The sequence below is a fragment of the Crocodylus siamensis genome, chromosome 4, assembly GCF_052110815.1.
Source record: "Crocodylus siamensis isolate JL-2025a chromosome 4, ASM5211081v1, whole genome shotgun sequence".
NCBI classification, from domain to species: Eukaryota; Metazoa; Chordata; order Crocodylia; family Crocodylidae; genus Crocodylus; species Crocodylus siamensis.
In genome coordinates, this window is record NC_143398.1 from 166,366,610 (window position 1) to 166,391,701 (window position 25,092).

The following is a 25,092-nucleotide window of genomic DNA, read 5'->3' on the forward strand; positions in this document are numbered from 1 at the left end:
CAGGACACTGTTTGGTGCTCAACAATTACGAAGTGCAGGTCATTTATCTGGGTGCCTAAATGTAACCTTAAAAAGAACAGTGGAAGTGTTTGGTCTTCTAGGCTTCAGTTCTGTATTAACATGTTCTCAAGTTCATTCCTTTTCAGGTAAGGACACATTTTAAGTAAGTGGGACTTAAAAGACATACTACAAGGTGCTTTGTTAAATAAGAAGAGCTTACTGAACAGAACCTAATGCCACAATTCTGCTACTAAACATGAATAAGTTGTGTCTGTGCAGGAGTTGTATGATAATGCATGACTGAACTCCCATATTCAGTTCAGAGATTTTTACTTTCCATTTTCACTTGCAGTGTTCTACATCTGTACGTCTTGAGATCAAACCCAGTGTACAGCACACCTCTAAACTCCTATTGCAATGGATAGAGTGTTGCCGGACAGTCTGGTTATTTTAATTTCTTCTTATGCTAAAATATCTACCAGCTTTTGGTGCTTATACACCCTAGTGAAGAACATTAGAGCGGAAGATTCAGTGTCATGTAAACGAGTAGGCAGTCTTCATGCCAAACTGTGCATGACAGTGGCCTTATTACCCATTGTCACTGTATTAATACAGAGGGAGTGATCATAAGGTGGGAGTAAAATGGCTGACAAGTAGCAGCAAAGAGGAGAGAAGCAAGGTTTCTAACATGTAATAATGAAGGGGAGAAACTACAGCAAATAACTGGGGAACAAGGGAAACTGGTGGCACTTTGCCTGACATACTGAGAAGCCTTTGGAAAATCTCTTCTTGTTTTCCACATATTTAAGCATAGCCAGCATGAGTGTTGCTGCTCCAGTTGGCAAAAGACAACATGGATTAGTGAAAGTGGAGAAATCCTGTAACAGCAAGGATGTGATTAAATGACTGAGCATACTGCACAAAGTCTGCCTAGGTATGACCAGAAGGCACATCTTCATGAGAAAATGAACCAAATATTCTTTATTAAGCCTGTGAAACCCAACTGAAGTCAAGTATGGGAGAGCAGGAGTGACAACAATGTCTACAAAGCATTTGTAGTTTAATTGTTATTCGAAAGCTTCCTAAAGATTTCAGGGTGTCTGATGGAATGAATGCACAGCATGGCTGAATATAAATGAATAACATCCTGATAGAATCAAATGAAAATAAAACAGGGTGTTGGAGTGAGAACACAGTAAAACCTTATTAAAAGCTTGATGCATTGTATTTTTCACTGTAGGGAAGCAGTGAAACTTCTCCATAATGCTAGAAAGTATCTCCAGGCCTAAGGACGGCAGGAGAAAAAATAGCAAAATGATCATTAAAAAAGCCTTTTGTAAATGCTGATGTCTATTGATGCAAAATGCTATTCTTTCTCTTATTGAAGAGTGAGGAGCTGAAAAGCTGTGCAAACACTAACAAATCACTTGTAATTTTGTGCCATTACTAAAAATGCAGTCCTAACTAAACAATGCAGTAGCTAAATAATTACACACTTGTTAGCTGGAGCTCATTGGTCATCTTCAAAAGAATTAAGAAAGAGAAATGATACATGGAACCATTAAGGTATAGACATCCTTTCTGAGAACTTCCACAAAACTAGTAAGAAAATGAACTCAGAATCTATAAAGTTGAGCATTTTTGTATATTCTACTCTAAATCACAGCACCAGTGAAGTCACTGGAAGTTTTACCATCAATTTTAACACAAAGATGATGTTACCCTCTAAAGCTTAATTTGTCATTCGAAGGACTGGATATTGCTATTGGAAATAAATTTTGTTGCCTGTTAGTGAAATAGCAGCACCATTTCATTAAGAAAACCAAATGTCTCAGTACTACTTTTTTATTTTTCACAAAAATACTAAGAAGTTGCTGCCTAGCTTGGGGCCATGTGTTGGCAAAGACTACTGCATCATCTTGAGATTCAGTCTGTACTGAACCAGTAAGGTATATCATTGCTGCTCACAGTAACATAGATGAAACTGGAGAAGATGGATTCCAAAATTTAATGACTCTGATATCCCTGTTGCTGAGTCAGAGCATCACCATAAATATATATTAACAAAAGGGTTTGAAGCTTGTATAATATAAATGTAAACCTAAAGGGAGATGGAATATGGGAAATTGTTGATTTCATTAATAAGATGTGATCATGAAGGTGATCAGCAAAACATGTTTGCTTTCCAGGTCATGCAGATTGTGACTTCGGGATTCTTGAAGCAATCTCTGACACTGTCGTGGAAGCAAAAAGAACACTATGTACTGTATACATGAAGAGGAAGAATATCTGCTGTTGAGAAGGTAAAAAAATTATAGCTGGATTATTTTGGAAATGTATAGGAAACAGACCATCTGGAAAAAAAAGGATAATGCTAAGGCATCTTTAGTTAAAGGCTACAGAATATTTAAGCATCAATTTAATGTCTTTTCAAATATTGCAGTAACAATGAAAAGCAGATCAACATTTTAGGGAAGGCAAATACAAGTAGAGCTAGACAACTTTTGGGAGTGGATAATGAACAGAATAGAGCAGTGGTTTTCAACCTTTTTTCATTTGCAGACCCCTTTGAAAATTTCAAATGGAGATGCAGACCCCTTTGAAATGAAAGTGTGGGTATTAACATACTTTTTATTGATCATAGTAATCTTTTGTGGATCCCAGGGATCCACAGACCACAGGTTGAAGACCATTGGATTAGAGCAAGTAAAAGGAAGAAATAGTTGAGTGTTTATGTCTTTTCCATTGTAAGGAATGGAGGTAAGTAAAGTGGGGAGTGGAGTCAATATATCAAGCTAACTCCATGCTCACTCTTCCCTTTTAAGACATTTCTTCATGATCAAACTATGGGGGCACATCTACACATGCCTATCAATGTGCAGAGGTAAGCTCCAGAGCATCTGCATGTGTGCATGGGAGTGTAGTATGTTGAGCTGGCATTGAGCAGCCTGGCTGGCAGGGAGATTGCCAGCCCAGGGCTGCTTCTCCCCAGTTCAACATGGTGTGGTGAGACTGGCTGAAGCAGTGTGGGGCTAGCTGGCAGGCAGTCCCCATACTGAAGTACCCTTGTGCTATACTTAGGCCCTCAAGTGTCTGCACTTGCTCTGCTCTGGAGATTTTTACCTACAGCAGGATAGTACTTGTTTTTATCTATGGGCGACTGGTGCCTCTTGAGTCAGGGGGCACACTTGCTCCCCCCAGCAGCCAGTCAGTGACCGGGGGGATCCCCTGCAGCCGATTGCACTAACCCAGAAGGCCCAGGGGTGTGCCCAGAAGTACCAGTGACACTTATCCTGATGTCCCCACTCCCCAGCTGGTGCTCTCAGTGGGGTACCAGCACACCTGCCTGCCCCTCCTGCCCATCATCTAATTGGGGAACGCTGGCTGTCAGGGGGTGCACCAGCATTCTCAGGGGCCTTGAGTACACTTTGTGGCCTTGGGTCCACCATGATCCGCTGGGTGGGTAATTGGCTCTGTGGTTGAACCCAGAGGGTAGTAATTGATGGAAGTCAATAGTCATGGTGTCCTGTGACCAGTGGGGTCCCCTGAGGCTCTGTCCTTGGACCCATATCTTGGATAACATCTTCATTAATGATGTGGAGATTGGAGTCAGGAGCGGACTGGCCAAGTTCGCTGATGACACCAAACTTTGGGGCAAAGCATCCATGCCAGAAGACAGGCGCATGATCCAGGCTGACCTGGACAGGCTCAGCAAATGGGTGGACTAGAACCTGATGGTTTTTAACACCAAAAAATGCAAGGTTCTCCACCGTGGGAAGAAAAACCTGCAGCATGCTTATAGGCTTGGCAGTGCTACGCTGGCTAGCACTACGGAAGAAAGAGACTTGGGGGTCATCATTGACCACAAGATGAACATGAGCCTGCAATGCGATGCTGTGGCTACTAAAGCAACCAAAACACTGGCTTACATCCATAGATGCTTCTCAAGCAAATTCCGGGACGTCATTCTCCCCTTGTACTCGGCCTTGGTGAGGCCGCAGCTGGAGTACTGTGTCCAGCTTTGGGCTCCACAATTCAAAAAGGATGTGGAGAAGCTTGAGAGAGTCCAGAGGAGAGCCACGTGCATGATCAGAGGTCAGGAAAACAGGCCTTATGACAACAGGCTGAGAGCCATGGGGCTCCAGCTTGGAAAAGCGCAGGCTCAGGGGTGAACTGATGGCCACCTATAAGTTTATCAGGGGTGACCATCGGTACCTGGGGGAACGTTTGTTCACCAGAGTGCCCCAAGGGATGATGAGGTCGAACAGTCATAAACTACTGCGAGACCATTTCAGGCTGGACATAAGGAAGAATTTCTTTACTGTCCAAGCCCCCAAGGTCTGGAACAGCCTGCCATCGGAGGTGGTTCAAGCACCTACACTGAACACCTTCAAGAGCTAATTGGATGCTTATCTTGCTGGGATCCTATGACCCCAGCTGATTTCCTGCCCTTTGGGTGGGGGGCTGGACTCGATGATCTTCCAAGGTCCCTTCCAGCCCTAATGTCTATGAAATCTACATGCAGCTCTGTGCACCCCCTATACATTATCACTGTATTTATCCCTGGAGTACCTTAAATTAGTTTACTTAGTTTACTAATAGGGGCAAATGTGTGGATGCCAAGACATCTACTGCACAGCTAATTAGTCTACTATGCAGTAAACATCTTGTGTAGACATGCTTTGGTAGTAGGTATTAATACCACATACTCCTTGGCTTCACTGGTTTCAGAGCCTACATCCCCTCCCTAGCCCCTGAAGAAGGGTAAATATAAAGTAAAGAAATAATTTACCAAGTAATAAGAACAGATAAGTATCTGTTAAAAATTGCAATTGAAACGTAGTGAAAAATAGGGTTGGAAGGGATCTCAGGAGATCATTGTAGTCCAACCTCTTGCTCAAGGTAGGATAATTGCTCTCTGAACCATCCCAGACAAATGTTTGCTTAAGCCACCTTTAAAAACTACCAATTACATTCTTTAAAAAAAAATATTATATTCATTAGAACAAGTATAGTGAGGCCAATAACAGCAAACATGAGTTATGGTGCTACAAGTAGAAACATGGCTGTAAACTGAACAATTTATGAAACAGATGTGTATAAGAAAATTAAAGCTAATCAATACTAAAAACTAGAAGTGAATTTACTCTGGAAATGACAAACAAACATTAGGGACAATCCTGTGGTTGTCTGTTAAATCTTGCTTCCCTCCCCGTTAGATAATCATAAACCAGATTATGTACTTAGGCACATCTTTGAGCAAGAAGAGAGGCATATAGAACTGAGGTTAAATATGAAATAACAGGTGTTCAAATCAGTAAGCAAATAAATCACTCTATTATATAGAAGCTTCAAGCAAGGGAGAGGTCCTGCTGAGTACCCTACTGAGGGAGAATACAGGTGTCCAGCCTCAGGGGTTTAAAGACATGACTATCGCAAGGCTTACATGTGACATATGAACACCCTCTGAATGCTATCCCTTGTCACACACACATTCTACTACTACTTTCAACAGATTGCTTTCAATATCAGGAATGAAGCTGAAACTGGCACTAAGAACCTGACTCACTCCTGTTCTTCCTCAGTAAGAGGGCCTATAAAGAAAGAAAGAGGAAGTCTGGCAAACCTTACTCAGTTGCAAGATCTTTTATACTGGGTTGAGAACAAGATACCATGAACAGAACCTGCTGAAATTTTTTTCTAAACTTCCCATCTGAGCAAAACATTTAAAAAAAAATCAAATTTGCCCAGTTTTCCTGGCTTATTATAACCTTGTTTGGAAATAATCTTCCAGACAGGGCTCTGTATACAGTGAATTATACAGTGAATGGAGAAGAGAGAAAGAGGCCTGTGGGATGGTCCATATGAAATCCTGAGATGACATTCAATTGCCAATACAAATTGCTGGTAATTTCTCTCATTTCTTATTTAAACTTTATGTCAAATGTTAGAAAAAGATTAAAACACTGACAAAGAGTGCACATGCTAAACTTTATAAATATTATTTTAATAAAATTTCATGTAACCAATAACCAGGTACAGGTGGTAGGGGCCTGTGTCCAAGAATCCAGTTTCTAGAGTAATTTATTCTTTCCTTTTCTTTTTCTTTCACCAGCATACACACTACTACCATCCTAACTGGAGAGGCATCGCCATTGTGAGGTTTTGTGTTATATTCAGAAAAGACCCCTAGGTTACCTTAATTTGGTTTCCAATCTTTTACCTTGGCATTGCAGTGAGTACAGTATACAGTAATATATTCAATCACACCCTTTATAGTCCTCTAATGCAAAGATATAATTCCAGTGACATTAGTAGAGTTAGATCAGCAGAAAATCTGGTCCCAAGTGAATTAAGAATCACATCACAAATGTTCACCAAGTATCATCTTTCTTTTCCCAGGCCATATCACTATTCTGTTATCTCATGCTATCATAATTTTGGTCCAAATTTACAGCTTGGAAACATAAGGTTTTATATAGCTTTTACATAGAATATTTTCCTAATTTTTTAAAAGTTACTTGGTACAATGAATAAAAAAGTGTACTTCTGAATTGTTTAAAATCCAAATCTTGCATTCCTGAATCTTGAAAGTGAAACTTGGAACAAAGTGAAACAGACATTGATTTTCATTGTCAAAGGTAGGAGAAATGAAAAGTAATGTTCAAAGAGCATGACTCTTGCCAGTTTTAACATTTTTTTGTTCCTAGTGATTGAAGGTGGTATTGACAACATGGATTGAAAAAAAATCTCTTTGCTACATACTGAATATTGACAATTTATAATGTTAAAAAAATCCTGTGTTAGATTGATTTAAATTGTGGGATTTTTTAAACCCACCCCAAAATGGCATCTGCCTTAAAGCCCAGACAAAAATATGAAAATGTAATTAAAAATGAATTATTATGAATATGAACAAGACAGTTGAATTAAGGTTGTATAAGGAATCTTAATTCAGCCAGTTCCTATCTTTGGAGGGCTTGATTTTGCAACCTTAATGTTTTTTAACAGATTTTTTTTTGGAATGTTTTGCATCTTTAGAATGAACTATATTTAAGTTGACTATATCTTTAAAGGAGTTTGATCATTTTGGATGATGAACTGATAGTGCTTTTGATAGCATCTGCCTTATGCGCCATGGTTACTGCTGTCAAATTAAAAGCCTCAAGAGGAAAGTATAGGATTGTTGCATTGCTTACCACGAAAAACTGTGTCAAAATTTGTGTTTTCTTGTTAGCAGCAGAACTTGGAATATGCTTCTAAGTGTATTTTAAGTAAGTGGTTTTACCACTCCTGCATGCATATTTTTCTATCACAAAGTATATTGTGAGGCTTAATTAATCATTTATGAATAATCTCAGATCTTTGAACGAAGTGCAGGTAAAAGCAAAAGATTGATTATTGTTATTATATTTTCTCATGCATAATATGCCCGCCAAATATAGCATATACCCTGTTTTTGACAGACAGCGTGCAGGAAAAAATATGTTTACCTTGCAATCTGGGTAAATAATTGATCCACTATGCTGAGCCTGGGGCCACACATTGGATCTGGGACGTACACTAGATCCAGCTACGGACTGACCCTGTGTCTTGGCCTGATCTGGTGCATCAGGTCTGGCGTCATATGCTGGGTCCAGCCACAACCTGACTCCATATATTGACCCGGTCTGGCATGCCAGGTTTGGGGCCACATGCTGGGTCTGGGGCTGTGTACCAGGTCCAATCGCAGACTGACCCTACACGTTGGCCTGATTTGGTGTCCTGGGCTTGGGACCACATGCTGGATCTGGCTATAGACTGACTGTGGGTGCCAGCCCGATATGATGCACCAGGTCTGACCCAAGCAGTGGCATAATACAATTCACAGGGTTATGTCACCCAGCCTGGGGGTTCCCCAGGGATCTGGAGATTTGGCAGTGGGGCAGTGGTGGCAGCATTAATTGCCATGGTTCACAAAGCCACTATGGGAGCCATGGCAATTAACATTGCCCCCACTTCCCTGTTGACAAATCTCCAGATCCCTGGGGATCTGTATTTCTTGCATATAACGTGTACCCCAATTTCTCTTGGCTGGTTTGGGGGGGCAAAGCTATGTGTTTTATGGGAGAAAGTATGGTAGCTATAGAAATGATACTGTAAATTACTATTTTTTGAACACTGTCTTACCAGTATTTCCTAACCTTAACTTGGAGGTGATTCCTATGCAAGGCTTACATTTTAGTGTTCACATTCATTCAGTCCTGGACTTCCGAGACTTCAACATGGATGTCAGTCAGTTGTGATAGAATGCCACGTGAATTACAAGGCATTCCGATGTCATTACTTCATTAATATCGAATCTAATTCTGTTTTTCTCTGAAAAGGAAAACAGAACCCCCAGTTCAATAAAAATAAAAAGGGTTAAGTGGACTCCTCTGTTCCAGAATTACTACCCAAGGTTCTCTTCTGGTTTTTATTATAGCTGTGGGTGTCAAACATAAGGGGTATCTGATCCTATAGCCTCTTGATGGTTTGGAAACTTCTAGCTCTCAAGTACATCTTGGAGTAATATTGTTTTCCAGGTATTCAGTTTCTCTGGTTACAAAAGACTGATTTTCAGTAATAATTCCTGATGATCCCATACCTGTCTAATAGGACAGACAACTGTTGAGAATAGACAAGTATTATGTACACCTCTATTACACTTCCCTTCTTCCTGCACCTAAGCTTAACTCTGCTGTAGAACAGGCCACAGTTCTGAGAGGCAGTCATTTCAGGAATTAAACCCTAGGACTACTGTGTATACAATGTTGATAAATAAGTGTTAATAGTTCCCAGTCAGCTTCAAAAGACAGAGTGCCAAACAGTTGCATAGGAAACAAATATTTAAGGCATGTATTGCAAATAGTATAAAATGTAGTAAATATTACTTGGAATACTATGCATAACCTATAAGCCAGGGATGGGCAATTATTTTGGGTGGAGGGCCACTTACTGAGTTTTGGTAAGCCATTGAAGGCTGCATGACAGGCAGCCAGGGGCAGACAAATATTAATTTTCTTAATCTTTAAGGGGCCCCGCGGGCCGGATACAATGGCCCCCAGGCCACGTTTTGCCAACCCCTGCTATAAGCAAAAGCTATTGGACAGTATATATATCGATGTTCCTAATACAACGTTTTCACCTCTGGTTGATATTTCCTATTTAAATATAAATGCAAGGTTTCAACAGGACATTTATACTATTATTTGGTGCACACATTTAACATGTTGTCTTTGAATCTTCTTTCTGAGAAGATTTTCAGTAGTTATGCTGTGACCATTTTACACACACACACTTAAATTTATATTTATTTGATGCCTCCCTTGAACTTTTTAGAGTTTTGGAGTTATTTTTCTAACATGACAGAAATCTGTCAGCAAAACACACTTTGGGTTCCCCACAGCTAGAAAATTTCAAGTCCCTTGTGTTATGAGATGACTGGCAAAATAGAAAACCTTGAGTCAGTATGCAAAATGGTACAATATTGGGACCTACTTTTCCCAGGAGACAGCCCATCATGGAACCTCCATGTCACAGCTGGCTTGGCTGCTGGGGGTTGCCTGCATGACACATCATGCAGATTCCCCACGATTAGCTATGCTACATGTTGAAATGAAAGCGGGAGAGAAACTAGCTATAAAGTTGTTAACACTTTTCAGCTGTAACATTTTCCAGCTCTAACTTTATAGCTGGAGGCACTGTTTTATGGTGTGATAGTTACATTGCATGTGTAGCCTGTTTAAATTATATGGCATGAATAACCTGTTAATTGCGCAATACATGTAAGGCAGAGATGGGATCCATGAAACCTTCCCAAACCACTGAACATGTGCAGTAACTGCTACAGGCCAACACCGTAAGTCTAGGGCCTAGCACATATGCAGACTATGCCATTAAAAACCCGTGCCTCCATCGCACTCCTTCCATTTTTGTTTTGTTTAGTTTTTGGCCAAACAGTAATTGGTTGCTGTGGCGTAGTGTACAGGCGGTGGTGTGCATGTGTTCATGACGCTTGCAAGATCAGGCCTATTATTTCCTCTGGTGGAGGTTTGTTTTCAGGGGATTTGTTTTTGGCTCCTGGCTCCCAACCGGCGGCGGTCTTGCGTAGGGTCCCCAGCTCTGTTTGAATCTATTCCGGGAGGTCTCCGGAGTGCCAGCGTGGCCATGACTCACAATGCGAACATGGCCATATGCTTGTGTACATCGGTTACGGATTATGGTGCGCAGACTTTACATCAGGAAGGCAAATGCACCGTTACGTTTTAAAAACCCACCGGGTTTTGTATACATTGAATTCAGCGTTTCATATTCATTTTAATGCATGTCCTGCCATTGGTCTCCCGGGGGCTCTCAGCAGTCTCCTGGAGATGCACTGGCGATGCGTAGGGGGTGCACGCGGGTGAAGCGGGGGTCTCTGCCTGGCACCAGAGCAGAGCCGGTGGCAGAGCAGGGCCGCACCCGGCCGCCCGAGTTCATGCGGTTCCCGGCTCCTCCCCCGCGCTTTCGCTTTCCCTTGCTGAACCACAGAAACCCCAAGCCGCAGCGGCGCCCGCTGCCACCCCGGCTGGGCCCCAGGCCTGCTGCAGGCTGCGGGCTTGGCCCACCAAGAGCGGGGCCTGCGGTGCGTGGGTCCGGGGGCGGGCCGCGCGCGCGTGTATGTGTATGTGTATGTGTGTGTGTGTGCGTGTGCTCGGGGCGGCGGCGAGTCAGGTGCTGCGCGGGCGACTGCGGCCCCTTTAAGAGCCGGGCAGGCCGGGCCCTGGCGGCGGAGCTCGTTTTGGGGCACTAAGTTTTCGCCTCCCGCCCTCGCGGCTCGGCCTGAGGGGAGGCGGACGCACGCCCCCGCTCTCCCCCCGAGGAGGAGCTGAGGGGCCGCCCCGAGCCTGGCCTGCGTTCGTCCCGCTTCCTCCCGCCGCCTTCTCGCCCCGCAGCCGGGGGAGGGCCCCGGGCCGGGCCGGGGGCGCTCCCGGCTCCGCCGCCACTAGCCGGGGTGAGGCACCGCGGGGAACTGGGGGTGGGGTGCGGGAGCTCCCTGCCTTGCTTTGCCCTGCGGGACGCAGGCACCTGCTCCTGGGCCTGCTGCGCTGCCCCCCCCCCCCCCCCCGCCTAGCGCTGGGCAGCAGGGGCACCTCTCTCTTGCTTCCTCTCTCTGTATTTCTAAACCTCCCTCCGGCTCTCTTTTTGTCCTAGCTGTGCTCTTGGCCCTGCCTGGCGCCACTTGTTGAGATGAAAGTGACCGTCTGCTTTGGCAAGACGGGGATCGTGGTTCCCTGCAAGGATGGGCAGCTCCGTGTCTGTGACTTGACCCAGCAGGCGCTCCAGCGGTACCTCAAAACCAAAGAGAAGGTAAGGGATGTGGCCCACCCTACCATCTGGCCTGCCCCTCGCCCCCCAGCCCACTGCCTGCTATGGGCCACTTGGCCCCAGGGCCGGCCTTGCGGCCCGGATGTGCCTGGGCTGGGCCGGCCCGTTCTCTTCAGTGTCTGCCTGACTTTGCATGTGGAGCCTGTGCAGTTGGCAGCAGATGACACAACCCCTCCCCTAGCAGGAGGTGGATGTGGCTGGGGTGCTAAATCCTAGCACTTGGAGCCTTTTTCCCAAAGGGCTACACATAACCTTCAACTCCTTCCTTCAGCAGCTTGGTTTCCTGCAGTAATGAAGGGCTGGGAGTCGGCAGCCCCAACAGAGATCTGCAGGCTAATGTTTTCAACGGCGCTGCCAAATGTTTGCAGGAACAGTTGATTGTGACAAGCTGGAAATGTGTCCGTTGAGCTAACAAGCTCGAGTGGTTTATTCTCAATGGTTAACGGCTCCTGTGTTTAAGATGCCACCTGTTTTGGTTGTGACGGCGCAGAGCTTGTCATACATGGTTTGTCTCTCTCTAGCAAAATCTGTGTGATTTTTTTTTTTTAGTGCTGTTCCTATGCTTATCAGAGTCCTACATGGGTAGAGAGAGTTCTGCAGATAAAAATGTATCTAGGTTTTCTTCTGCTGGTGTTCGGTTGATGATAAAATAGACTCACAAGGCCAGTGAATAATTCCTTTGTGACACTGACCCTTATTTTCAATTTAAAGGCCCGAATCTGCAAATCCTTCATCATGTGAGAACTTCAGTAACTGCTCACATGAGCAAAGGCTTGCAGGACTGACCCTTGTGATTTAGCTGCTACTTAGGTGCTCAGGAGCTTGAGCTCTGACTTCAGATCTGTCACTTGTCTGCTTTTTGGGTTATGGACACAAGTACCTTTTTTGGAGCTGTTTCAAAAGGGGGCAGAAGTTATAATCTTCTAACTGTTAAGTGTGGGCAAGCTGGAAAGGATACAAATGTTGCTAAATTGCTCCAATTTTAACACTAGATGAACCAAGAGTTAAAGCCAGAGTGGATTTGCTACACTTTATATTCCTGCTGCTGCCACCCTTCTGAAATGTCTCCAGATGTACTTGGGTCCATATACTTTGTGATAGTGACCAAAGCATTTAACCCCTTCGTCTTGAGGCTTTCTTGTGTAAATTGATGCTGAAGTGCTAACCCTTCCATGCAAGGGTATTTTGGGACTGGTATATGGAAATTTTGACCAAAATGAGAAGTTTATTGATGTCTAAGATTGTGATAGCTTATGGTAGAGGTCAGTGTGGCTTCCATGTTTGACTGCACAGGCATCTGTAGTACTTTACTTACATTTTATTAAATGGTGCTTCGGGAGTCCCGGAGTGTACAAGGTATGGTGTACAGTGAACATTACTATACGTGTTTTGTTAATATGTAGACATTTGTATTTTATGCTATGTTTTGTATTGTATGCATTTTAATATGTATTTAAATGTATACCTTACCTGTTCACCATTATCTGAGGATTAAAAGTTAAGTGGTACTGTGGAAATTAGGAAATACTGTAGTTGGGTTTTGGATTATTAGAATGTCATAAACTGTTCAGATAAGTACAAGGTCTGTATGAATAACCGATTATATTGGAAGCAGAGTTTTCATTGATCTAGATCAAGGGTGTTGAACATACCCAGGTAGCAGTGGGCTATGGAAACTGGAAGGGTGGCTAGGATGGCTTGCTGTAGAATTCAGATCTCTTGGGTCCCAGTGGCTGTAGCTTTTAGCCTGTGGCTGCTTACCCTTCTGACTCCACTGCCTCTGCCCTGAGCTGAGGAATGTGTTCTTTTAACTTAAAAAAAAATATATATATTTATTTTTGCCACCCTTAATTTAGATCAACTTTGGGGATTTACTTTTTAGTTTTTGCTTTCTTCTTGTGAAGACAAAGTTTAGCCTAAATGAGGTTGTAGTTTTATGAGGACAGCTTGAAGGTGACTGCTAAACTTGTCCTCTTCTTGCTTTATGGCTTATAAAGAGTCCCAAAACTTCTGTTATGTTTCCTGTTTGGCTCTCTTTGTAAAGTAATGTCTCTTGTAGTTTAGAGAAGTCTATGGAAGGCTAATTAAATTACTTAAGTGTTGTGAGTAAAGGCTGAACAGTTGAAAAGGTGAGCAAAGTTTTAGTCAGACTGTCAACCTTTTTAATTTTTTCCTGGCACCTAACTAATTCAACTTGGGTAACAATTTTAAGAAAAATACCATGTCTTTCATTGAGGTTTTTTTTTTTTTTCTCCATCAGTTGAGGTGTGAAAGCGAAATATCCAATAAGCTCTTCAAAAGAAATTGAAGACTGCAGTTAATAATATTTAAACCCAACCCAAAAATGGTCTTTAGGCTCTCTTATGTCATAAAGGGACAAAAAAGACACAAGTCCATTTCAATTAAAAAAACAAACAAACAAACCCTGCCACCATTTAATGATGGGGAGAGGAGGGATATGAAATTACTTTAAATGAATCTAAGATGTTTTCAAATAAATCTGGTTGGCTTTTTGGCAAGTTTTTTGTTGGTCATCTTAGAACTTAATTCAAAATATATAGAAACTTATCTAGATTAAATGATTTGAAGGTTGTGCTGTCATAGGAGGGGAATACTGGAAGACTATCACAATTTTGGGTTGCTTAATTGCTTTATATCAAACTTGAGAATTCACAGTAATTCTTGGTGTCTATAGGTTGGTATTGTTCTCTAGTTCTAACTTGGATGGACTGGTCTTGTTATCCCTTCCTCCACTCTTTCTCAAATAATTAACTTTTTTTTTTTCTATAAATAAATAAAAAGCATAGTCAATTGACATCTACTTGTACAGTGTGAGTACCCAATATGTGGCAGCTTCTAATTTTTAATATAATGAATCCCTTCTCCTTGAAGGCAGCATGAGGTGCTGGTGGAAGGGGTTGGAGGAGACAGTGAGGTAAGCTTCCCCCCACCTCGCTCCTGGGAGTGGTGGTGCAGGGTGGGGTTAGGATTAGCAAGCGGGCGGGGGGTGATTCTTGATGTCCAATTTGCTAGTAGACTTATAAAAAATTAGCATCTACACATGATTATAATGTGTAGATACTCTGTCTATGCTGCAGAATAGTGATCTTGACACTAAATGCTTGTTATTATGCTGTTAGAGTGTAAATAGTTTAATTCCGTCAAATTGGGAAAATTTAGGATGAGTAAAAGGCTAGAAGTAAGTAGAGTAAGGAAGATGGAAGTAGATATAGAAGAAATATGCTATAGCAATGCAGTGAAACAATAAAGGAAAGTGGTTGATAAAATACAGACTCGGAGAATATCTCACCCCATCTTCTTGTTGTTCATTTGCTAGTTTTCAATATGACTACTTGTAAATAAATGGCTGAAACTTTTGTGGGTACTTTACTTACTGGAGCTGCTGCAGTTTGTGAAGAAACTTGGTTTGGTCACCTGATGCACTCCCACTAGCAAGACTTGCCCATAAAGGCTCAGTTACAATTAAAGTTGGTAAAAGAAACTTTGGATCATTGTCTGGGAAGGTGTACAGTAAGAACTGCACTCTTTAAAATACTGTTAAGCCTAAACTCTGATTTCTAGTGCAACTTCTTTTAAAAGTTTAAATCTGTTGTTCAGTCTCTGCTTGCTTACTAGTCTGTTGCGGGGGGGGGGGGATCTCACTATTACAACATTACTTTTAAAAAGCTATTAATGAAAAGACTGATGTTTAAAAAAAATTTAGTTTGATTATATCTCCAGCATAAAACCAACTGCTTGCCTTTTGGGAATCGACATTTATTGGTTTGATAAGTTGCTGTCTATCTCCATTTCATTTTGGTAAATACTTACCTCTTATTAAACAAATCTTAATAGAACTTCATCACAAATCTAACAAACTCTCTTTTTTTTTTCCCCCTATTGTGATTGGAGTATGTGTATGATTCCCTATGAATAGATCAATATGATAAGGCTTATGTTTCATAAAACTTCTCTGGTTCTAAATCTATCATCTTTTTTTACTCTGACACTTTTTTGTGTTTTAGGTATTTCTGGTGTCTTAAGGAATGCATTCTCCAGAGGGTTACCTTGAATTATCTGTGTTTAATTACTTTTAGTGGGAGCTGGACATATTGTAGAATAACACTTGTTGCATCTGTGTTAGCATAGTGTTTGCTTGTTTGTGGTGATAAGGCTTGTAAAAAGAGTAGGTTGTGGGTCTTAGTCCTGTAGTAAGCTTCCTTAATTCTTTCCCAGTGAACTCTGTTTCTTGTACACACCAGGAGGGGTTCTGGGAAGGCGTTGAAGGCATAATGGCTCTTGAATATTGTTAGCTTGTGTTTTCACTTCAGTGTTGTTAGCTGGTTGGCAGTTGGTGAGTGTTGCTTGCTCAGGTTTTAGCCCCTCGTAGATGAGACAAATTTGAGTTAAAAGCCCCATTTAGCTAGAAAAAATTGCATGTGGAAGGGACACAAATTAGGCACAATACTTGGGTTGCAATGAAGGCAAGCCCTTATACAGGGCTTGGGATTGAAGTTCAGTGATATATTTTTTTTTTTTCCAGTCTTGTTAACTTTAGGTTAGACTTCTTAAGGCTATTAATGTAGACAAGGATGTACATCTATTATGTATGTGGGTTTTTTTAAAAAAAAAAAAAGGTAATGAATTCTAAGAATGAAATGCAGTATAAACCTCCTTTCAGATGTAGTGAAACTTTAGTTTAGTTTAGTATCCCTTTGGAAGGGAAGTGTTCAAGAATCCTGTCTTGAAGTGATGCATACATGGTCTTGCATACTGGCATACTTTGTTTTTTGTTAATTTGCATGCTTGGTAGTCTCACAGAACAGAAACTCTGGGTTTTTTTGGTTTTCTAGTCAGAACACACGCTGGGTATTTCCATAACCAGTTTTCAAATATGGTTTAATGTTTTAATTCATTATTACCTGGAGTGGTAATATAGAGATGATCAAGGGATAACTAAATTTTCATGTAAAGTCAGTACTTGGCCTTCTTTCTTGAACTACTGGCATAACATCTGCAGATGCTTCTTCAGCTGGACATTTAGTATTTATCCCCAAAAGTTTTGCAAAGAATTTTTCCAACTATTTTGAGTTCGTTCAATTAGAAGATATCAGATTTACTCAAACAATCTTGTCTGCCTGTGTCCTTAGATCGACACAGCTACAACCTATACCTCTCTAGCATAACATCTGGCCCTTTTGGATTTGCAGTATTGTTTTTCACTGGCAAAAATTGTACTGAAACCACCAATCTATTCCTCAGGGTAGGTGAACTTCATTGACTACTAACCTGGATTAGTACTGGGAACAGGGTGCATCCAGATGAGTGCACATGTGCCTTTTTGCCCCATCTCAAACCCCTTTTGAGATAGGGCAAGGGGCATGTGTGGGAAAGAAAAAATGTTTGCAGCTTGGGAAGAAAAATTAGACCCCTGGATATCTAGGGGTTTAAAAAACCAAAGCTAAAACGGGGCAGGGCACAGTCCCAGACCATGCCCTGAGGCAACCGGAGGCTGGGTCCTCCAGGGAGATGCTCTGGCTGGCATAGCGTCTCTGTGGTTGGCCCCTCACTTTGGTGCTGAAACACGTGGCCGGCCAGGCTGTGTGTTCAGCACCAGGGCTCCAGTGCTGGTGAGTAAGGGGTTGGGGGGGGGGGGGCGGAGATCTGGAGAAGGGGGAGGGAACCATGGGGGGGGGGGGGCCAGCGGCTCCTCCTGATCGTGACCAGCTGGGTCTTGCTGCCCTCAGGGTCCCTCTGCTGCCTGGCTGGGCCAGACCCATGGTGGCAGGACCCAGCGCAGCGTGCAGGGACCACGTGCTGGGCCCCGCTAGGTCCTGCTGTCCTTGGGGGGACCCTTCTGCCGCATGGCCAGGCCGGGCCCATGGTGGAGGGGACCCCGAGGGTGGCTGGGCCTGGCATGTGGTCCCTGTGCGCCATGCTGGGTCCTGCTGCTGTGGGCCTGGCCTAGCTGGGTGGTAGAGGGGCTCCAAGGGTGGCAGGTCCTAGCACCAAGGGCCAGGCCCAGCCTGGCTTTGTAGCAGTGAGGCCCCAGGACCCATATGGGCCTGGCACATGGTCCCCATGTGCTGCACTGGGTCCTGCCACCGAGGGCCGGGCCGGGCCGGGCCGGGCCGGGCCGGGCAGCAAATGATCCCCAGGGCTGGCAGGACCTGGCTCAGCCTGGTGCACCGGGTTCTGCCACCATGGCTCGGTGCACCCCACTCTGGCTGCTGCTGCTAAAAATAAGTTTATGGACCCTGGGTGGGAGCTGGGACCCTGGGGGTGGGAGCTGCGCTCCTCCAGAGTGGAGCTGGGGACCTGTGGGGGGGGAGGATTCCATGTGCTTGGGGGGGGGGGGGCTGCACCCTGTGGGGGCCAGGGAACCCACCCCTCCTGAGCAGCCCTCCCACACCCCTCCACACACCCCCATGATGTACCTATCATGTGTGAAGAAAACCAAAAGTATACATCAACAGATATATGTATTTAGAATTTATTTTATCATGATGACAGAGACACTGGTAGGTTTCCACATTGCTTTAACATGGTAAATATACCAATAAACCATTGCCCAACTGATTTGCTGTCTGTCTCTGCTTCTTGATACGTGTGTGGAGTGGTCTCTTTTGTTTTCATAGTCTCTAGGGTCGGAAGGGACCCGAGTAGATCATCTAGTCCGACCCCTGCCGTGGCAGGAAAGAGTACTGGGGTCAAATGATCCCAGCAAGGTATACATCTATCCTCCTTAAAGACCCCCAGGGTAGGAGCAAGCACTACTTCTCTTCTCCATGTTGTCCACATCCCTCTTGAAATGCGGTGCCCAGAACTGGACGCAGTACTCCAGCTGCGGCCTGACCAGTGCCGCATAGAGAGGGAGGATCACCTCCTTGGACCTGCTTGAGATGCATCTGTGGATGCATGAAAAGGTACAGTTGGCCTTCCTGACTGCATCCCCACACTGCTGGCCCATGTTCATCTTGGAGTCAAAGATGACTCCAAGATCCTTTTCCACTTCTGCACTGACAAGAAGGGAGTTCCCCAACCTGTAGGTTTGGTGCCGGTTGTTCCTCCCCAGATGCATCACTTTGCAATTGTCGGTGTTGAATCCCATCCTATTCTCATCTGCCCACCCTTGTAACCTGTCTAGGTCTGATTGCAGCCTATTCCTCCCTTCTAGCGTGGCGACATCCCCCTCCCCCCCATCTTTAGTGCCATCAGCAAATTTGAACAGGGTGCTTTTTACCCCCTTGTCCAAGTCACTGATGAAGATGTTGAACAGTGCGGGCATGAGGACCGAGCCCTGTGGAACCCCACTGCCCACATCCCTTCAAGTCGAAAATGACCCATCCACCACCACTCGCTTTTGGTGCAGTCCTCCAGCCAGTTGGTGACCCAATTGACTGTGTGGGTGTTGACACCACAGCCCCCCCAGTTTCTTAATGAGAATGGGATGAGAGACGGTGTCGAAGGCCTTCCAAAAGTCCAGGAAGACTGTCTGCTGCTCCCCCTGCATCTAAGGATTTGGTGACCTGGTCATAGAAGGCCACCAGGTTGGTCTGACAGGACCTGCCACTAATGAACCTGTGTTGGTTGCCCCTAAGCATAATCTCCCCTGCTGGTCCCTTGTGGATATGCATCAGAATAATTTTCTCAAAAAGCTTGCCCAGGATTGCGGTAAGACTAACTGGCCTATAGTTTCCCAGGTCCTCCTTTCCCTTTTTGAAGATGGGAACCACATTGGCCCTCTTCCAGTCCTCTGGTACCACACCAGAGCACCATGAGTGCTCGTAAAGCTGTGCCAGGGGTCCCGCAATGACCTCAGCCAATTCCCTCAGTACTCTAGGGTGGAGATGAATACATCCAGTCCCTCCAGAAGTTCCCTAATTAGTTCCTCACTAACCCTTAGCCTAGGTGTGCCTCCCCTGAGCCTAGGTGTGCCTCCCCTGGGGACTTAGGGGGACCTAGCAGGGGTATGACTGTTCTGGTCCCTGCTTAGGAAAATGGAGGCAAAGAAATCGTTAAATATGTTGGCTTTGTCCTCTGGTGTGATGACCAAATTTCCTAACATATCCTGTAGGGGCCCCACATTACCTGGAACCTTCTTTTTACCCACTATGTATTTAAAAAAGGACTTCCTGTTGTCATTAATCTGGGAAGCTAGTCCCAGTTCCATCTCTGCCTTGGCCTTTCCTGACTGTCTCCCTGCATCCCCGAGCAACTGCAGTATAGTCCTCGCTGGTGCTGGCCCCTCCCTTCCATTGGTTGTATGCCTCCCTTTTAACTAGAAGACATTCCCAATGCTTTTGGTGAGCCATGGGGGATTATGTGCCCTCCTGCTCCCTTTGATCCATGTTGGGATTACCTCCCTTTGGGCTTGGAGGATCGTCTCCTTAAGGAGCAATTGCTCTCCTTGGACACCTGGCTCCCCTCCCCTCTGGGACCTCAGTGCTTCCCCAACTATTCTCCTTAGCTCATTGAAGTCTGCCTTCCTGAAATCTAGGGCTGCTGCCTTGCTGTAGGCCTTTGCCACCCTGCGCTGGATGATGAATTCCAGCAGGCGATGATCACTGTTGCCCAGGTGGTCGAGCACCCGCAGCCCCCTCACCAGGTCATCTCCCATGGCCAGCACCAGGCCCAACAAGGCGTCTCCCCTCGTGGGACTGTGCACCTCCTGGGTTAGATGGAGGTCCTGCATTCTGGCCAGGACCCTACATGAGTGGTCAGACCTGGCTGACTGCTCTTCCCAGCAGATGTCTGGAAAGTTCAGGTCCCTTATGATGACCACATCCTTTGACTTCACTACCTCTGTGAACTGACTTAAGAATTCCTGGTCGAGCTTTTCCCCTTGGTTGCAAGGTCTGTAGTAGACCCCCACTGTTAAGTCTCTTTTTCCCCTCGACTGCCTTGTATTCTAACCCAAAGCACTTAAGATTGTCCCTCCTCTGATTCTTTTGTTAATTGATGAGGATGTATATTCCTCCGTAATATATAGTGCCACGCCCCCCACCTTTCCTTCCTATCCTGTCCCTCCTGCACAGCCTATAGCCCTTGACATTCACTGCCCAGTCATGCATTGGGTCCCACCATGTTTCACTGATTCCCCACTATGTCCGGGTTGGTGTCAGCTAGCAGGAGGGTAAGTTCCTCATGCTTGTTTCCCATACTATGAGCGTTTGTGTAGAGGCATTTGAGGCCTTCTGTGGATGTGTGCACTGGCCCCCTACTTTCAGCATTACCCTGCCCCCTGTTGCTTACCTGTGTATATGTTCCGCTTATCGGTCTAGGCTGGGCTGTACTTGTGCATGTTGCTTGGTTTGGCAGTCCGATGTTTCCTCCACCGTCATCTTTCCCTTCTCCCAGTGAGCCTAGTTTAAAGTCCACCGGAGGAGATCCGCCAACCTAGAAGAAAACACACGCTTGCCTTTACGGGAAAGGTGGAGCCCATCCCATCCGAGCATGTCTCTTGTCGTGATGTGCCGGTCATTGTCGAGGAAGCCAAAGCCTGCCTCAAGCCACCAGTTGGTCTCTGCTATGCATGTTGCATGCCGTCTTCCACATCCACTCACTGGTAGGATAGATGAGAAAACCACCTGTGCGCCTGTCTCCTTTAGCACGCACCCCAGAGCATGGTAGTCCGTCATCAGGTGATCAGGGCTTTTCCTGGCTGCATCGTTAGTACCCACATGGATTAGGACCATGGGGTAGTAATTGGTGGGCTGGATCATGGCTTGGATCATCCCCTTCATGTCCTGAATCTTTGCTTCAGGTAGGCAGTAGACCTCGTGTGTTGAGGGGTCCTGGCGACAGATGGGGCCTTCTGTACCTTTTCAGGATGGAGTCGCCTACGACGATCCCTCAATGCTTTTTCCTCCTGGCCTGCTTTTATCTCCTTCGGCCTGCTTGGAACGCGGAGAGCATGGAGTTGCCTCCTCCCTGGTTTCTTCCTCTACTTCCTTCTCCTCCAGAGTTGCCAGGGCCTCGTACCTGTTCTCCAGCCGGACTGGAGGAACTGGTACTGCTGTGTTATAAGCAGCCCTGGTTCTGGAGGTGACCGTCTGCCACTCTGCAGTGTAACCCTGCAGGGGAAGAAAATAGCCATCAATTTCTTCCTCTGCCTCCCTGATTCCCCTCAGCCTGCTAACCTCCTCCCTGGAGCTCCCTCACCTGCTCCTCCAGGGTCCTAAGGCAGGCACCTGCAGGACAGGTGTGGGGGTCCCTAATCCTTGCCCCCCCAGGCCTTGCTGGGCAACTCCTGCAGGCCAAGGAGTGGGGGGGATGCCAGCCCCCCCGTGGGCTCTGTCTGGGTGGAGGCCTCAGATAAGCCCCGGGAATGCTGCGCCCCCCCGGGCAGGAGCCCTGTCAGCACTCCGTGTCGACACCATCTTAGGAGTTGCTGCCTGTTTCTGTTTTAAGTGTGGAAGAACATGGATTTTTGGGGTATTTTTTAAAAATGGATTTGGGATGCTACTGCAGCAGTCCAGCTGGCTCAAGGGGTAGTATTTCCTAGGTACCAAGTGGCCAGGCTCCAGAAGCTCCTGAGAGCGAGTAGCCCTGAGCTGCTTGCCAGGGCAGCTTTTTATACTGCTGGGGACAGCACAGGTGCTGGCCCTGGGCTCTAACCTTGCCTGGCTCCTCCCGCAACCAGGGGGAGTTATTTTGCCCCAAGTGGCACAATTTGCACAAAGTGCATGCTTGAGCACATGCTCTTGAGGCAGAAAGCCCCGGCTCAAATTTGCACTGCTTCTATTTGAGCTCCTGCAAGTGCATGGGCTTGCAAATGTGAATGTACCCATACCCCTCTGGGCCAGCTGTTAGTGGACTGTAGTTGCAGGGTTTGCCTTTGTGTGGCACTACTGCCATTTGTGCCCCCTGCCTGGCCATCTGGGCAGCTATCACTCGGAAGATGTTCCCAGTGTGGTGGCCCGCTTTGAACTGTCAAAGCATGTCCTCCTAGCCCCATTTGTCCAGGAGGTCCACCACAGCTAGATGGGTCCAAGGTGCCAGCTCTGAGTAGGCAGAGTCCTGCCAATGGCCTTCCTAGCAAGAATTCTGGTGTTCCATATTAGAAAACTGAAAAATCCCTGATTTAAAAAAAAAATCCCAAAGTCACTCTCTGAAATACCCCCAAATCCATATTCCTCCACAAGTTAAATAAAAGACCACTATAAAGAGAGGGTGAGACAGAGACAGTGATCAGTTGGACAGTGTTTTATTGATATATCTTACAGTGTTAAAGCAAGTCTCTTATCATAATAAATTGAACTCTAACTACAGGTTTCAGCAATACATATTTTGCTGCCCCCACACAAGGGCTTCAGCCCCCCCAAAAGGGGTTCAGATTCCACAACAGGGGGTTTGGCGCTCCCTCACAAGGGGCAATGGCCCCCTAACAGGGGGTTCATCGCACACATAAGGGGTACAGCCCTCCAATGGGGGACAAATGGCCTCCACAGGGGCTACCACCCCCTCTGCAAGGCCCACATGCCCCACCCCAGCCCCCTGATTGCTGCCCCACCTGGCCCCCAAGGCTACCCCCACAACCCCAGGCACCATCACTTAACCCCCCCACCAAAAAAAAAGAACAGGAAAAAAAATGGAAAAAAAGCCTCTGCTTACCTGAGAAGCGGGGGTGGGTAGGCTCTGGGGCCTCCTGGCAGTGTCCCCGAGGCAGCGGAGGAGCAGGAGTGCCTGAGCTGAGGCTGTCAGCCTGGCCCTCAATGTGCGGCCGGGTCCCCAGTCAGCCAGACTGCAGCTGCTGCTAAGTGCTGGGTTTTTGTTTTTGTTTTGTTTTGTTTTGTTTTTGTTTTTTAAAGTATGGGGTAGGGGGTGGGGGTGGGGGTGGGGATGGGGCCAGCCAGGGCAGGGGTTGGGGGGCTAGTGGGGGGAGGGGCTGGCTTAGGCAGGGGTTGGGGGGCTGGGGGGTGGGCAGGGCTGTTGGGAGTCTCCCCCACAGTCCCTTCTCCCCTCCTCCAGTGTCCCCAACCCTTTACTCACCAGCACGGAGCCCTGGTGCTGAAACACATGGCCAGCCAGACAGCGTGGTTCATCACCACGGCGCGGGGCAACCATAGAGGTGCTCTGGCAGCCAGAGCGTCTCTATGGAGGACCCAGCCTCCTGTTGCCTCAGGACATGGTCAGGGACCATGCCCTGCCCCAGTTCTTTATACTTCGGTTTTTTTAGGCCCCTAGATATCCAGGGGTCTAATTTTCTCCCCGTGCTGCAAACTTACTGTGCAGGGAACATTTTTTTGTTCCCACACGTCTGTTGCCCCGCCTCAAAGGGGTTTGAGACGGGGCAAGAGGCATGTGGACGCTCGTGTGGATGCGCCCATAGTGGTTAAGGCCACTCAATAGTAATATATTCCTGACTGAAGAGAGAACTATGTTGAATGATATTTAGAGGGTTTAATGTTATAGGTTGACTATATGTGTCACCTTTGGATTTCTTCCGATACTATATTCTTTTTGATAATTTCACATGTCTATCTCTTTTCTTTGTCTGCTCCTGCCTGCCCCACATGACAATTGCAGCTTTTGGAACAGAACCTCGTTGCTGCAAAGGAGCCAGCAGTAGAAGTACAAAATGTTCTTTTTGCAGTTAATTTTAAAAACTTGTGTTTTTCAAGTTATTTTGCTCCAAAACTAGGTATCCTTATTTGCAAATGCAGTCCAAGTTTCCGTAGATATTATGGAAATGTCAAAATACAGGGGGAAAACAAAAACAAAAAAATGCAAAATTTAAAAGGTTAGGAATTCCTGTGATTTTTTTTTTTTCCTTGTGCAACCTAGGAATGGGTTTTTGTGAAATCTGTACATTTAAAAGCCAGAATAATAATGGGAATGTATTGCCTTTTCCTAAGTAGCCTCTCATTTTTGTTATCCCACCCACACCTATTTCTGTCCGTCTGTCTTTGCCTTAGAACTAATTGGCATAATCCATTATCTACTTTCTACACAAGCATAACTTCTAATTTTAACCTCCAGTTTTACTTAACCATTTCTTAATTATTCATTGCTACATCTATCTTAATGTTCTCTTGTTGGCTTAATATACCACAGTTCATTATCAAGCTTCTAGTATATTTTTGGGGCTTTGATATATTTTTCTTGAATGTGAAAATCATAATTAAGCTGTTAAGCAAACTTAAAAATGGTAATTTGATAGCCTGCTAATAAAAGGAAATACAATGTTTTATATCAGTTTTTATCCACAACTGGGGGAGTTCATGGGTGACTGCGTGGCAAAATATAGTCCTTTTCCAGATAAGTAGAAGGAGAAATTACTGAAGTTACCCTAATATTACACACATTCATATAACTTTGGTATTATTTCTAGTAATACCAATAATTGTTTTTGTTTTGTTTTGTTTTCTCCTTCATGGCCTCTCCTGAGTACTCTATAATCTGTTTGGAAAAAAACTGACTTCATGCTGGAAGTCAAACTTTTCATAAAAGATGCTGTCCAGTAGTATTGTCTTAGCTTGAAAAATAAATTATACTTTTCAGCTTTTTATAAATGAAGTAGAAAATACAGATTACAGGCTTAAATTAATGTTGAATACTGTTTGTAAAATATGAAAGCATCAGGTAATTTACCAGACATGTAGAGCTGGCTGAAATGAACTGAATCTCCTACCCTGGAAATGCTATAAATAAGAATGCCAAGTATGGAATGATCTAGGGATCTATGACATAAGACCTTGT

The 25,092-nt window shown here is 45.1% G+C and overlaps 1 protein-coding gene across 3 annotated transcripts in view; it reads left to right on the plus strand.

Moving 5' to 3' along the window:
- The first annotated feature begins 10,535 nt into the window (after positions 1-10,535).
- The window catches only part of PARD3B (par-3 family cell polarity regulator beta), a 765,403-nt gene continuing 750,846 nt past the window's right edge, over positions 10,536-25,092 (plus strand). The window contains exons 1-2 of one of the 3 annotated variants that reach the window (XM_090044807.1): positions 10,536-10,645; positions 11,215-11,370. In XM_090044807.1, the coding sequence (XP_089900933.1) occupies positions 11,251-11,370 (120 nt within the window). In that variant the 5' untranslated portion in view covers positions 10,536-10,645; positions 11,215-11,250. Of the gene's footprint in view, positions 10,646-10,684; positions 11,015-11,214; positions 11,371-25,092 lie in introns of those variants that run through there. The other 2 variants (XM_090044808.1, XM_090044806.1) reach the window with 2 other exon arrangements.